This window comes from Capricornis sumatraensis, chromosome 8 (assembly GCF_032405125.1).
Source record: "Capricornis sumatraensis isolate serow.1 chromosome 8, serow.2, whole genome shotgun sequence".
NCBI classification, from domain to species: domain Eukaryota; kingdom Metazoa; phylum Chordata; class Mammalia; order Artiodactyla; family Bovidae; genus Capricornis; species Capricornis sumatraensis.
In genome coordinates, this window is record NC_091076.1 from 71238951 (window position 1) to 71254171 (window position 15221).

Consider the following 15221-nt stretch of genomic DNA (forward strand, 5'->3'; position numbering starts at 1 on the left):
GTGGTGCAGAGAGAAATGAACCATGGAAACGAAAAACCACTGGTGGTGATTCCTCTGCAGAGATAGAGAACCAGTAAATCACGTAATCTTCATGTGCACTCCATACATATTTCTTAGTAGTGGTGCCATTGATCCTTTTACCCTTTTTGTTCCATTAATAATGATGATGATAATTATAAACTTTGCTAAGGACCAAAACATCCAAGAAAGAAATTACTGCTAAAGCATCTAAGGTTCTCCTAAACAATAAAATCAACAGGAAACGGCCACTGGGAGAGAAGGATTTGGTATTGGTGAGGGGCTTTCTCCTTTCAGCTGCCTCTTCTTGCTTGCTAATAGTGAGTTCTTCATGTACTGTCCACCCCTTCAGAGGCAAATCTTTTTAAGTGCAGATTTGGCCCCACACTGCAGCCCTTTCCTAGGAAGTTTATATGGCCCTGCATTTTGTTCCATGCTCACAATGTGAAGTGTCTAGTGTGTATTCAAGTCAGAAAATAATATATTTAAGGTGTTTAAGTGTGAATCTCCTATAATGATGAAAGAGGAGGCTCTTATGTCTTAAAAAAAAACCTGTCTTCTCTAAGGAACAGATCTAAAACTTGGGCTGTCATCTTGGAGTTGCTTACCAAAATACAGATCATTATTGTTAAAGAGAAACTGATTCTCTGTTTTCCCTCATCTGTCATGATAGTGCCCCCAACCAGGTTGTAGCATTACCTTTGAAAAGGCCCTCACTTACTCTTAGTTGTTAAGAACTGGAAATTTTCCATCCTCAGATTCCTTAAAGGATGAAGAGTATGCTGTACACTTGGCAGACTTGCCTCTTGTATGCAAGGACTACTGATTGAAGTCTATTTTGCTGTGTGTCTGGTTATGTTGTCTGCACTTTTATTAAATCACTACAATAAGTCTACATTGGAAATGACTTAATTTGTAAAGAAGTTTTATTAAACACTGTCTAGAAAAAGAAAGTGAAGCTGAGAACTCTTCCTTTGTTGTGTGTTTATATTTTCTACTGAATTCTGGTAGCCCCTTTTAAAGTCAGTTGACTAATTTTTTCCTCACTTATATTCAGATTTCCAAAATTTCACTCATGCAAGGGAAGAGAATCCATTTGGCCTAATAGTAGTCCTCAAATCATAAATGCATAAATTAGTATGCACCTTATCTGCCTGTTGTGGGTTTCTTAAACTTGCACTTCCCTCTCACCCACCCCAAAATAGATATCCTTTAAAGAAAATAAAGGCAGAGAATAAAAACTGGGGAGCCACTTACTATGTCACCATCACTGATAACTGTTACCCAACAATCAGAACTTTCTGAAGTTTCAGAGGATGTGTGCATGTATGTGTGTGTGTGTGTATCCGTTTGATTGTGTTGGGTTTGTTTTATTTTTAAATATACAAGAGATTCTTTTTTAAATAGAGAAAAAGGTTAATCCTCTCTGAAACAGGATGCCCATTGGATATATTAATCTAGACATCTGTAGGTAGTTTGCCATGAAAAAGTGGAGAGAAGATGAGACTTGTGAGTGAATGAAAAGGGTATCTTGATACCCCAGAATTCCCCCCAAAGTACGGGTAATTCAACCTGCACAGTTTCCTTTTCACTCATAGTTTTTAGCAATTGTGAGTGAAGAAATCGTGTAATTATCTGTAAATATGTAGCTAACAAATTGACCTAGTTTCTGTATTTTTTTTTGTTTTTGTATTAAAGTTTATAAGTCTGTGCCAGCTAGAGAGGAGTTGCTGTCATTGCCAGTTGTGGTCCTAGCATCTAACCCTGAAACCATCCTAGGTGACATTTTTAGAATTAATGCTTCAGTGTTGTTAAACAGGGGGAAGTTAAGTTTAATCATTGGTCAGGTTTAAAATTGTTTGAAGCAGAGTCATTTTATTTAATATAATGATTACATGTCCTCAGTCATGAATGAGGTAGGGAGCCTCCCTCCCCCAGTGGCCATGTTTACAGAAGTGTGTTTTGTCTATAAAGTGCAAGAGTTTTAATGTTTGTGTAAATTACGCAGGTGATAACATTATGGCTTGGAACTGTTTATTGGGCTCTCTTGCTGAATTTTCAAATGAACTATGCTTATTACTGGCACATTGATCCCATTTCTGGAGCAATTTTCCTATTTCCAGAACTACATATGTTCCTTTGTCATTATCCCTTAATATGCCTTGTAGCCTAAGGTATTAAAAGCTGGTAAACATAGATGAGGGAAATGCATTTTTTAAAATCCATGAACCTTCACTTGTATGCTTTCATTACTCATGTTATGTTTCTATGGCAACTCTGAGGTCAGTGGAGTTTAGAAGTGAGATACCAATATTAATGAAAAGTGTGTACTCTTTGCTTTTGCATGGCTTGGCTTAGCATCAAAGGTGTATTAAAGCCACTTGAAAGCATGAAGACCAGTTGTATGGGAACAGGTTTCTCTTGGTGGCACATTTTGCTTTTTCTGAGCCCTCAAATACATTGCCTCAGCGTGAACATTATTGTTTCTATAATTACACATGGTCATGGAATGAATTATGTGACTTAAAAGGATAGAACTGCTTGATGTTTGCAGATTCTAACTGGCCATGTGACTGTTTGGCACATATCAAACAAACCTGGGGGGAAATATTGGAAGCCTTCTAACCCCTGTTTAGTTGTAGACAAGTGTATTTAGCTTATCAAGATATTGACTGCCCCTGTTGTGTTGCCAGAAAGCTCTTTTTTGGTGTCCATTCCAAATGTGCTTTCTTGCATTTCATAATATCAAAGAAACCACCGCCTCTTCTCTCAAAAGCATTTTATATGTCATACCTTTTATTCTACATTAAATGGGAATTGCGCCTGTTTAGAGTGCCCCTCCAATTAATTACATACATGTGTCTAAAATAATCCAAGCCGGAGGCACAGGTGGGTGGGAAAAACATTTTTTTTCTTTTAAGTCCACTCGAGGCCAGTAATTTATCTGACAAGGTATTTTACCACATTATCTTGACATGTGATGTATGAGCCTATTAGAAATTGCAGGTGGTTTCATAGGGCAAAATCCAAGTGGAGGGGGATATGCGGGGTTTCTATTAAGAGATAATTTTGTTATTGTTTTACCTCTCCGTTTATGATCCTCCCCTGCTAGGTTAGAATGGGTTAATTCTCCAAATTTGTTTTTTATCTTTTAGGGAAATTTTTACAAAAGCAATGGTCTGATGTAAATAACATTTTGAAGTATAGTGCACATAACTTCCCCAGACTATTCCAACCTGATAATTTGTAAATGCTTTAGAGTTTTTTAAATTAACACTTGTGTTGCTAAATCCTATTTATGTAAGTCTGCTAAAGATTTTAACCCATTTAAAACTTAAACATTTAAATAATGGATGGGTTGCTCTGAACAATTTAGCTTTCAGAAACCCCTTGTTTTAGTATATGAAAAGGATAGCCTAATGCGCATTAATGAGGTTGGAGAGACTATGAGAAATATGTATAGTGTATATTTTAAAACAGCTTTGCTTGTATTGTGAAGATTTAAAAACAAACTTGAGATTTTTAACGTAACTATTAACACAGTTTTAACATAAGTTATCCCACTGGGTTTAAGAGCATCTTGAATGTATAATCCTTTTTGTAACCCAGGTTGGTTTCTGCTTTTACCAGTCATCCAAACATATTATTTATGATTTTAGTTTTATATACTCATTTACTTTTGTTTTCCTCAACCAGCATGATTTTTTTGCACATGTATTGTAGAAATTTTTAAAAAGAAAAATCAATACATCATTTTCTCTGAATTTTCTTCACTTCTCTCTTCCTTTCTACTAACCCATTACCTTAAAGGCCATATCGCTCCATTTGCATTATTTGTGCAAATGCCAGGGTTGGTTTTTATTTTTATTTTTGCTATTTACTGAAAAAAAGAAAAATGCTTCAGTCAATTGCTTTTTTATTTAAAAAAATTTTTTAAAAAGAAAAAAAGCTGTAACCTTATCATTTCTGAGTAGACCATTGAAAGATGAATGCACACCTGTAATAGAACAGGACCAGCTTTGGTGGCTAAATGGACTATTTTAAGCAAAAGGTTCTTTTCTAAAAATGGTGTATATAATCCACAGTCTCTTTCAGTTATTCCCACAAGTCAGGGGTCCAGATAAAATGAGGGTTATCAGCTAACTGATATGTTATCATTGAGATGCATCAATGAATTTGTACATTTCTAGTTCCCTTTGGTGAAGGGGAAAAAAAAAAAAAGATTTTGCAAAACCTAGATTTTGGCTTGGTTTATTGCCTCCTTTATTGGCAGCCTTCATCTTCTCTTCTCATCTCCCAAAGCCCTTGAGCCTGTCGGGTTTTCATGGTGGACAAAGGACCGTGGTCTTTTAAAGCTGGGATGTGATTTTTTTTTTGGTGAGAGATTATCATGTTGAAAGTGATGTTCTGCCACTTTCCCGATGACTAATTTTAAGTCTACACAGTCCTCTTAATTTTTGGACCAAACAGACGCCCACAGTGGAGGCTTCCCAAGGGTTCCAGTGGAGAAGAAGCCTCTCCCCCTCTGTCAGCACCAGCTGGTAAAAGTGACTGTACAGATGTGCATTTTCCTTTTGGTAGAAATGGTTTGCAGCACTAACTGGTAAGGCTTATTGTACAGTATATTGTCAGTATTCTTCTGGTTCAACATACCTTATAGTTCATATATAACCTGTATTAATTGTATAGATTGTGCATTTAAAGCTGTTACCAAGTTGTCAGAACATAAGAGCGAAAACAAGGTCATATGTAATATTTTGTTTGTAAGTATCCTTTGTATCATAGCAAAGGAAATGTTTAAAAAAAATCAACTGTAATAAAGTAATTTTAGTACATGGAGTGTCTGCTCAGTTTTTTTAAGTAATTGCATTTCCATAAAATATATTTCAGTTCAGTGACTGTTGATTGGATAATCACTGGAGTGAGATGCGGCTAAGAATGAGCTCCCTGATGTCGGCTCTAGTCTAATTGCCTCAAATTCTGTGTGCCCAGGCAGTGAAGTAGCCTATTGTGTTGCGGCTGTGAGATACGATTCTAGTTTAGGTTCTAATGGTTTGATGCATGTTCTTAAGTTTTACACAAACGTATGTTGTGGTCTATATTATTACAGCTCCTCCCGTACACATGGACGCCCCGCTGTCTATAGTTCTTGGACATTGTGCAAAGAAAGCTTCTGAAGGTGATTTCATCTGGGTTTATCTTCCCAGATTTTAAAATCACCACATTTTAGCCCTGAATGAGGTAGATCATCTAATCTGGTCCTGTTAAAATGACATTTTTTGGTCAGAAGGCTTGATTTGGAGGGATGGAGTTTCATGGACTGGGGCTTCTATGTTTTTTTAATTAGAAAGTAGTTTTAAGTGTCATTTTAAAAAGTATTGCTGAGATTACCTACTTTATTGAATAGAAGACTATCAGAAAAGTGGCACTTTTCAACATAGCTTTTAAACTAGAATGTTGATATTGAGCTATTTTGAGGTTAATTAGCATTTACATAGGGTTTAATTTGCCTGGGTCAAACAGCCAAGATTAGATTCCAGGTGTTCTATCTGTAGCATTTCCAGCATCCCACCTTGAATTTGGTTGAGCTATAAAAAGGGATTTAAAAAACAAGATTTCTTTTTATATCTCTACAATTGGGCTGTTCAAACTGCAGTGAAAGGAGAGTATCATAAAACATGTGCTTCTAACCATGTCAGCAACTCAAAACACGTTGTTATTGACCAAACATATCAAAGATGCTCTAAGTTAATGCATAGGGTTTAAAGCCTATCCTGACTATAAAAGAAATTTGAACAGAAATAAAAAATCAGCACAGTGGTCTGTTAGCTCCACAGCCCCAGGGTTATAAGCTAGCACTGTCATCTACATCTGACTGATGAAAAACTGCTAAACCAGGGTTTTCCTGTATGTGTCCCAGGCAATTAGTGACTATATTTTCATATACTTGTTCTTATGGGTAAGAGAGAAACAAGGCCGCTGGGGGCGGGGGGAGGGGGGTTGCTAAGCTATGCAAACTGCAATAAACTTTAGGGACACCATACATAGATACATGTTGACTCTGTCACAGAGTTATGCAGCAGCTCTGAAAACAAATTCTTTCTCCTTTTGTTAACACCCTTTACATTATGGAGTTTAAGATAAGCATTACTTACTGTCATCTCAGCCAGTGATTGACTAGGAAAAGGCAAAGTATGGCATGAAGAGCAGTGGTTGGGGTTCTGGTCTTTAGCCCTGTCACTACTAACTGAGATCTTGAAAGGCACATCCTTTCTGACATCACTTATAAGAAGAAAGCAGATGGTTTTTTGGCTGGAACAAATGAACCAATGATAACATGGTTATCAGTGTGTGCGTGTGTGTGTGTGTGTGTGTGTGTGTGTGTGTGTGTGTGTGTGTGTGTGTGTGTGTGTGTGTACGCGCATGTTCTTGGGAAGGGGCTGGAAAGAGTTTGCTATCAACTGGGCAACCCAGCACCCAGTCTGTGAGCCTCAAATGTGCTGCTCTTCCAGGTCCTTCCCTACTTTGCAATAGAATTAATAACTAGAACTTCTTGGCCTTATAAGAATCGGAAAAAAAGATTCTGATCTGAAAGCAGATATGTCACCTCATTACAGAGATCTTTGAACTCTATGGAATTAAATGGACTTGCAGAACGGGATCCATCTGCTCTTATTTCATTTTAGCCTAACAGACCTAAATTAAGGCTTTTTTATTGTCTCAAAGTGTTTTCATGTGGAATAACTCATAACTTGCCCAAAAGTCCTATGTGTCACTGACGAAGGAGAAACTAGAATCCACATCTTCAGAAACTATTTCAGTGCTCTGTCCAACACACAAATTAGTAATTGCCCCTCGAAAATATCTCTATGTAGGTACCATTGATGATCAGGGAATTTTGAGCCTACTGGGAAATTATTAGCCCAGAGCAGGAGGACTGGTTATTGATTAAACAGAGCTGCCAGTGGTTAGTGTTAGGGGACATAAACCTAGATCTATAGAAATGAAGCAACACCCAGCAAATAGTGTGCAGCGAGGCTCTGTTAACTCAGGTAGGTAAGTGTGGCTCGGTACATAGAGGACTTGAGACAAACAGCGTGTTTGTTTCTGGAGATTTAAAAATGACATTCCATTGTTGCAGGGAGACTGCAATTTATTATTCAGAGGCAAACAAGTTGGAGAGAATTTTTTGTTTAATCACTAGTGATAGTCACTAGAATAGGATATTATCTTATTATACAGGAAGGCTGGAGGAGCTAGAGATACTTGTTTTTAAAGTGTTAATATCTTTTATTTGTTTTAATGAAATTCCACTATTTCTCACCACCGGTCCCCTCCACGATGTGTGCCAAGTGGCTGTCTAGGTTGCATATTCTACCAGAGTTGTGGGACCTAGATCTGTAGAATGCCTGCTTCCTAAGGCATTCATTCCATCTCTGGGCACTCGGACACTCCCTGGGTATAACTTCTCAATCTTTAACTCTGTAAAATGTGATAAATAGTGAAAACAGTTTCTGATGCCATCCATTGTAGCTTGGCTGTAGAATCATTGGTATCACTGAATCACTGTTATCATTGGCAAGTTCTGCCAAAGTGGCCAAGTATATCCGTTTATTTAAGCATGGAGAAGCTTTAAAGTTCATTTCAAAAGGAAGAAACTTTGGCATTACTAAGCGTGACTGACTGACAAATTATCCTGTGGTCTGGGTGGAAGATGAGTACAGAAGACTCTCTGGCTCTGGTGTGGTTTTGAGGTTGTATATAAAGCTGAAATGACACTTCCTGTGTCAAGATCTCTTTTATAACAGCACTCAAGTCTTAGCAAGGATACCTTCACACAAAACAGAGACAATGTCTTCTCAAAAGGAGGATCTGGTGCTATGTTTTTTTCACATTGTCATCTCTGGCCAAGCCACCTTGGAAACCCATGTATAAATACATAAAATACTAAATCTTTAAGAGAATTAAGTTACAGCTTAAGCACAGTCTTTGATATCAAAGGTCAGAACTTAGTAGAACTCAAAGAAACTTTGAGAAGCAGTTGTGGGCTTCCTACATTCTGGTCCAGTGGATGGAGACAACTCAGTTTCTACTTCAGAGATAATGTCTCCTTTATTGTCATTGGGTTGTGTTTTTTCCCCCTTTACCATTTGAAGGTGTTTATAAATAATGAAGAGACCAAAAGGGGAGGCGAACAAATGAATGAGACCTGAGTGGATTGCCAGTCATGCTACCCGGAAAACTCCCAACTCATGGTACGTCTTTGGGTTTTGTTTGTTTCATTGTTTTCTCACCTCCCCAAGTTTGTAACTTGTCAGTTTTTCCAAGGGCCTTGCACTCTCAGAATGTGGGTCTGGGGTTCTTCCATCTGGTTTCATATAATTAGCTAACAACCAAAGTGGAGCCAGTTTGGGTGAGTCCTGTATCATTAGATGAAGGGCAGAGTCACCCAAACCTGCTTGAACAGGAAGTACACTTTCTTGCCAAAAATGGGCTGAAAAGCAATGATGTCACCAAACAGTGATGAGAAGACGGAAGAGAAGTTTTTTGAGAACGGCTATGAGTACATCTGGCACAAGGGGCATGGAGGAGAACTGGGGTTTAGGGCTGTGGATCCAAGGCAATCAGTGGAGCTGGACTGGGCTGTTCTGAAAGCTTGGCTCTGGAGAGGGAAAGGCTAGTAGTAGTGTCAGAAAAGAGGGAACTAACCAAAAAAAACACCTCAGATGTGAGGTTCATACTTTTATCACTTTAAGGATATATGTATCTTCCTCTATACCCACCCCACAAGCTTGCTTTCCTGTTAAAGATGAACCATGCTTTCTCCAAAAGCTCTTAAAGGACTAGAGTCTCAAGGTATCTGGCCTAGAGAAACAATCCAGACTTTAGCCCGTAGGGGCCATTTAATCCTGGGGGTGCAGGTGGGGGGGTGTTTAAAAAACCACTGAAGTGTTTGGTTTACAGTGAGTTCTGAACTATCATAGGGTCCTGCATATGGGAGTGCAAGGCCTAATAAACTGAAATCTCCACTGCCAGATGCTGGGGGAGAGGGCTGGCCAGACATCAGTAGTTCTCCACCAAGCCTTACACCAAGGCGGTTAGCCAGAAGTAGAATGGCTTCTTTGGGGTTCACTTCCTTATTATTTGGACTTCCCTGGTGGCTCAGACGGTAAAGCGTCTGTCTACAATGCGGGAGACCTAGGTTCGATCCCTGGGTCGGGAAGATCCGCTGGAGAAGGAAATGGCAATCCACTCCAGTACTGTTGCCTGGAAAATCCCATGGACAGAGGAGCCTGGTAGGATACAGTCCATAGGGTCGCAAAGAGTCAGACACGACTGAGCGACTTCACTTCACTTCCTTATTATTTCTCCTGCTCAGAAATAGTGAGAGAATGTTAGCTGAGGAACGTGGAGGAAGAGGAACAAGCAGTGGGGAAGGAGGGGGGGGGATCTTTTCCTGACAGGATAATGTGCCTTAGACAATTGACTGTTGTCTGCCTTCCAGTTCAGATTCTTAGTTTATAGAGTTTCTTCTTATTTGATCTAGAAGAACAAGAATGGGCGAAGATTATCCAAACCTAAAATCATGGCCCTAGGAATTCCTCATACCAAGCCTTGCTGCTGCTGCTAAGTCGCTTCAGTCGTGTCTGACTCTGTGCGACCCCATAGACAGCAGCCCACCAGGCTCCCCCGTCCCTGGGATTCTCCAGGCAAGAACACTGGAGTGGGTTGCCATTTCCTTCTCCAATGCATGAAAGTGAAAAGTGAAAGTGAAGTCACTCAGTCGTGTCCGACTCTTCGAGATCCCATGGACTGCAACCTACCAGGCTCCTCCATCCATGGGATTTTCCAGGCAAGAGTACTGGAGTGGGGTGCCATTGCCTTCTCCGATCCCAAGCCTTAGGACATGGTAAACATCTCTCCTCAAAACTGCTTTCTTGTTTGTGAGGCCAGGATGGAGCCTCTTGTAGAAACATGTGCTTTCTTGATGACCAATTAAGACTCCTGGGCAAAGCTTTCCTTTTTGGGGGGGAGGGGACGGACTGGATGTCCTACCGTATTGCTTAATGGCCTAATCCAAACCAAGTTGTGTGGGTCACTCCATACAATACCTTATTTTACTCTAATCTTCAGCATTAGTCCTGAAAACACCGAGCTTATCAGTCAGTACGTGGCCAGATCCAGGGGGAAGCTTTTTCTTCATCTACATGGATAGATAGTCTTTTGAATAATTGAGCAGAAAAGGCATGAAAATGTGAAATATTCATAAATCACTGAGTCAGCTCCAGTCAGTCTCTTGGAACTTCTGTTTTCTCTGGTACCAGATGTCTCTCTAGGCTCTGAAGAGGGAAAGGCTAGCAACAGTGTCAGAAAAGAGGGCAACTAACCAAAAAAACCCACCTAGGATATGAGGTTTATACTTTTACCACTTAGAGAAAGCTCACATCTCTAGAGAAAAACACCTCTCGCTAGAGCTCTCTGGAGTAATCCCCCAAAATGGTACTGGAAGGAGCACCTAGAATGTTTGAAAGCCTGGCTCCTTGAGCCATGGTCAAGCACACCCTGTGAGGATCTCCTATTCTTAATCACCCCTGGAATCTCCCCAGTGAGTCTTGAGGTCCTAGGCTGAAGCCCCCCACTCCCAGTCAAGACTTGCAGAACTCATCCAAACGCTGGACCTTAGTGTTCCAGACGCAGGTGTTCACGTTCTCCGCCTTGTTGGCCTCCCCAACCCAGTCTCAGCACAGCACTAACCGCCTCCGGGCCTTTTTCACTGACACAGCCACAGGGCTCTGTGAGCCGCTTCCACAACTGTCACCACGTGAAGTCAGCGGAGAGCCACAGCCGCAGAAAAAAGAAACGAGGGAAGTGGGACCAAGACACAAACATCCTGTCTGTCCCCACTACCTCAAGTGGCTCCAGCTTGAGAACCTGTAGGGCAGACCTACCCAATGGCTCACAAAAACTCACCTTCTCTGTGTCATTGCTAGTGAGTGAGTATTTTCTCTAAAGTCCAGGGACTTAAATGGTGCTATTCTTTGGCTTATGAAGTCAATGACAAGGGACAGTGATGGGCAATGCCCCGCTGCTGAACCAGGATGAGTTGGCATGTGCAGAGCAGGGTCTGGGCAGGAGTTCTCCTCAGGGGCCAGTGAACGCCAGCTTCCGGGGGGGTTCCATCTCTTTCCACAGACCAGTTTAAGAGAGGGGCTGGACCAGGGGCAAAGGGCTGCAGCGGCCTGGCCACGTTCCGTCCTCATTGCCTGGTAAGGACTCAGCCATGCGCAGTTCTCCTCTTCCTTGAGGGGCTAGGGGCTTCTCAGGTCAGGTCTCACCGCGTATAGGATCTCTTCCAGCTAAAGATCTCCTCCAGACTGGAAGAGGGGGAGACCTCCCGCTTCGGCAGGGTTGCCCAACGACGCCGGCCCGCTAGGAAGGAAGCTCGGCGCCTGCTGAGCCCTTTCATCCTCTCTTCCGTCCGGAAGAAGTCAGTCAAGGCCCGGAAGTACTCCAAGGTGACCTCATGGCTCCAGGCGGGCAAGGGCTCCTGGCGGAGGAAGCCGCAATGCCCCCCGTGGCGGCTGAGCAGAAGGAAGAAGTAGGGGTTGCTGTGAAAGAGTTCAGTTGGCAGAACGTGGTTTGGGGGCCCGCACACGGGGTCGTCGGCACTGCAGACGCACAGCACAGGTACCGCTGCCTCATCCACATCCCGGAGGGGGTCGTTGTGGTCCCAGTAAGTGTCCCAGCTGATGGGGAAGCTCTTGGTGTGGCAGAAGAGGGTCTCCTCAAACTCCCGCAGGGAGCGGCTCCTGAACAGTTTGCGGGTATCCACTGTGTCCTCCAGGGCCGTGGCGTACCTGGCAGCAAGAAGTTAAAGGAGGAAGGAAGGAAAGAGAAAATAAATTGATAGCACCTGTTACAGAATGGCTGCCCACAGGCCAGTGTCTGACCACGGAGGCTTTCTTTGGCCATATAGTGTGTTTAAAAACTTCCGCATTGTTGCCATCATTTGAAACCAGGAGATTTGGGAATTCCCTGGCAGTCGGGTGCTTAAAACTGCCGTGGGCCTGGTTTGATTCCTAGTCAGGGAACTAAGGTACCATAAGCCACATGGCGTGGCCAAAAATAATAAAGTCAGGATAATTCACATAAAATGCAGCTAGCTGGCTTCTCAAAGGAGAAGGTCAAATGAGGAGGTCTGATGACATGTGCTGGCATAGCAACAATCAGGGTATTTCTGCCCTCCTTCCTGTATTATAGTTTCTGCGAGGATGGTCATTCATGGCATCACCTCCCCAGCCCTGGGGCAGCATTTGACTTTACAGCTGTGACCTCTGTCCTCCTGACCTCAACTTCTGACCCCTGTAGAGAACTTGCTACAAACTGTCACCTCCTGTACCCCTCTTAGAACCTACTGGCTCAGACTATCCAAACTAGCATGTGACACCCCCATCATTAACATTTTACTTCAAGTTGTATTAGTTTGCTTGCTTTTTAAAAAATATTTCTTTATTTTTAGGTGTGCTGGGTCTTTGTTGCTGCATGGCCTTTTTTCTAGTTGGGGCGAGCCTAGTTGCAGCGCATGAGGTTCTCATTGCGGGGCTGCTCTTGTTGTGGAGCTTGGGCTCTCACTGCGTGGGCTCAGTGGTTGTGGCTCCCGGGCTCTAAAGCATAGGCTCAGTAGTTGTGGTGTAACCGGCTTAGCTGTTCCAGGGCATGTGGGATCTTCCGGGACCAGAGATCAAATCCATGTCTCTTGCATTGGCAGGCAGATTCTTTACCACTGAGCCACCAGGGAAGCCCAGTTTGGTTGTTTTTTAAAACATAATAAGCTGTCCAGATGATGACAAATGAGTGTGACCTTGATCAGTGGGGCAAGTATTTCTAGAGAGGGCTGAGTGGCGGAGGAAGTAACTGGGAGTGTAATAATTAATTTATGAGGTGAGTTCCCAAATGGGAGCCTGAGAGCAACTGCTCTGGGAAAGAGGGATATATTTGCTGTTTCCACCTCCCTGGGGAGAGCCTGGCACCCTGACCAGGAGGCCAGAATGGGCAGTTCAGTACTTAGTTTGGGTTAATTCAGCCTTAGCCAGCTGAATTTGGATAGGTGCCTCCTGCAAACAGTCAAAGAGGCTTGCCCCAAGTGGGCAATCCCCAAATTCCATGGGCAGGGCAGTTCCTAAAGGCCCAGTTTTTCTCTTCACTTCCCTCACTGTATCCTCCAGCTGGTACCTGGGGTCAGCAGCACTGATGGTGGTCATTTGTGGAAGGAAACTGAAAATTAGGCCATGTGAGAGCACTTTGCCCCTGGACTGTTCCAGTGGCTTTGGGTTGCCATGGTAGCATGTGAGCTGTTGTTGAGCTCAGGGTTTGGGAGGCAAAATGGAGCAAGGAAAGAAAGAGAAATCACAATTGCCACCATGTATTGGTGCCAGGCCCCTTACTTTGGTTATCTTACTTCATGCTACCTTGTGAGGTGGTTATTAGTAACTCCCTTTAACTGAAGAGGAAAGTGAGGCTCATAGGGATTAGCTAGACATGATGGCAACACTGTGGTGGGGCAGAAAGACCTGGGATGTGGGGTCAGACCCATCTGGGTTCAAATCCTGAATTTCCAGCAACTTAGCTAACCCCTTCATCTCCTAGGAAAGCAACAGTGTAAGCTGAGGCCTGGTTATTTGCTGTGGGACTGTCACCCAGGCCTTTTCAGTGGAAGAGTCTCCCTGTCACCCTGGTGGTAGATTCTTTTCTTTTTGGAGATTTAAAGAAATATGTTTAAACATTCTTAAAATTTTTGCATTAAATATTGAGTACATACCTAGGAATATGCAAAAGACTTGTCAGGTCTCAGGACTTTCAATAAATCAAATAACCACAAAATTTCTGATTGCTGTCACCTCCAGGCTCAGAGACTATAAGGAAACATTTTGGACAATCAGTCACAATTGCTTCCAGAGCCCTCTTTGCTGATCTGACTAGGCAATGTGCAGCATCAGGCGCTCAGGTTGCTAGGATGAAGTGCAGCTGAGGTGAGGCCAGGGGGCCCCCTGGGTTGGAGTTCCTGCTCCAGCTAATGATGCTGACTCAGTCGGTCCGTGGCTTTTAAATTTGCTTCTCTGATTCTGTCTAGACTAGAGGGTTTGGACGCTTCAGAAACTGTGTGTGAACTCTGCCCAAACTGCTCTACACCTGTTTGATTCAGTACCAGGCAGAGCTGTTTCCCAGCCAGCCCCAAACCCCTACCCACCGCGTCTGCGGCCCCCATTACCCACCTGCTGAGGGCGATCTTCTGGTGAAGCAGAAAGCCCCGCTCGTAGGGCCAGGGCAGGCCGGCCTCAAACCACTCGCGGCAGCGTAGCACGGGCGAGATGCAGGCGGCTCCGGTCACGTAGCTGGAGGAGCCACACTCGCCCAGGTAGGACAGCAGCAGCGCCGAGCCCGAGCCCTCGCTCACCGCGAACAGCGGGGCCGCGGGGTGTCGGAAGCGGATGTAAGTGATGGCCTCTTTGAGGTCGGACGGGTCCCCAAAGGGCTGCAGCCGGGGGCTGACCAGTGGGCAGCCGTGGTGGCCGCGCCGGTGGAAGATCACCGGGTAGTAGCCGCGCTCCAGGGCCAGCAGGCAGAGGCCGAGCACGTTGCGGGTGAGGCGCCCCCAGGCATTGGGGATCACCAGCAGTACCGCCGGGAGGCCCCCGGCGTTGGTGGCCCGGCGGCCCCGGGCGACAGGTCCCACCACCCAGTCCAGGGCCACCAGCCCATCATCTGCCAACTGCAGGTACTCCCGGGCCAGCTCGGACCCCGGCCCCACCGGCAGCACGAAGTGGCAGAGGGTCTGCAGGTGGGGCCCGGACAGCCAGGGCCGCGGGCCCGGCTCCAGCGCGGCCGAGCATCGCAGAGCGCGCAGCAGGCACTGGGCCAGCGCCGACGGCTTACAGATGAGCCTGCAGCCTCCGGGCAGCGGCTCCCGCCCGTCGCTGAACTGACCCGCGGGGCCTCCGCCGTCCACCTCCTCCCGGTGATCTTCTCTCCGCGCCCCTGGCAGGGTCCTCGCTCCGACGGCGCGCCTGCCGGGCCACCGCAGCCGCAGGGCGAGCAGGCAGAGCAGGGCGAGCGCAGCCAGAAGCAGGGCTAGGGCGGCGCCCCACGGTGGCATGGCGAGGCCGGAGAGCCCCCGGCGGGCGGTCGCGGCGGGGACGCCCCTC

The 15221-nt window shown here is 44.5% G+C and overlaps 1 protein-coding gene across 1 annotated transcript; it reads right to left on the reverse strand.

Annotated features, from left to right (window-relative positions):
* Positions 1-11347: 11347 nt before the first annotated feature.
* On the reverse strand, positions 11348-15172 carry ABHD15 (abhydrolase domain containing 15). The gene is made up of 2 exons (XM_068979113.1): positions 14292-15172; positions 11348-11876 (listed from the first exon to the last, which is right to left on the reverse strand). The coding sequence occupies exons 1-2, from the start codon at positions 15170-15172 to the stop codon at positions 11351-11353; spliced, it is 1407 nt and encodes a 468-aa protein (XP_068835214.1). The 3' UTR covers positions 11348-11350.
* Between the last annotated feature and the right edge of the window lie 49 nt (positions 15173-15221).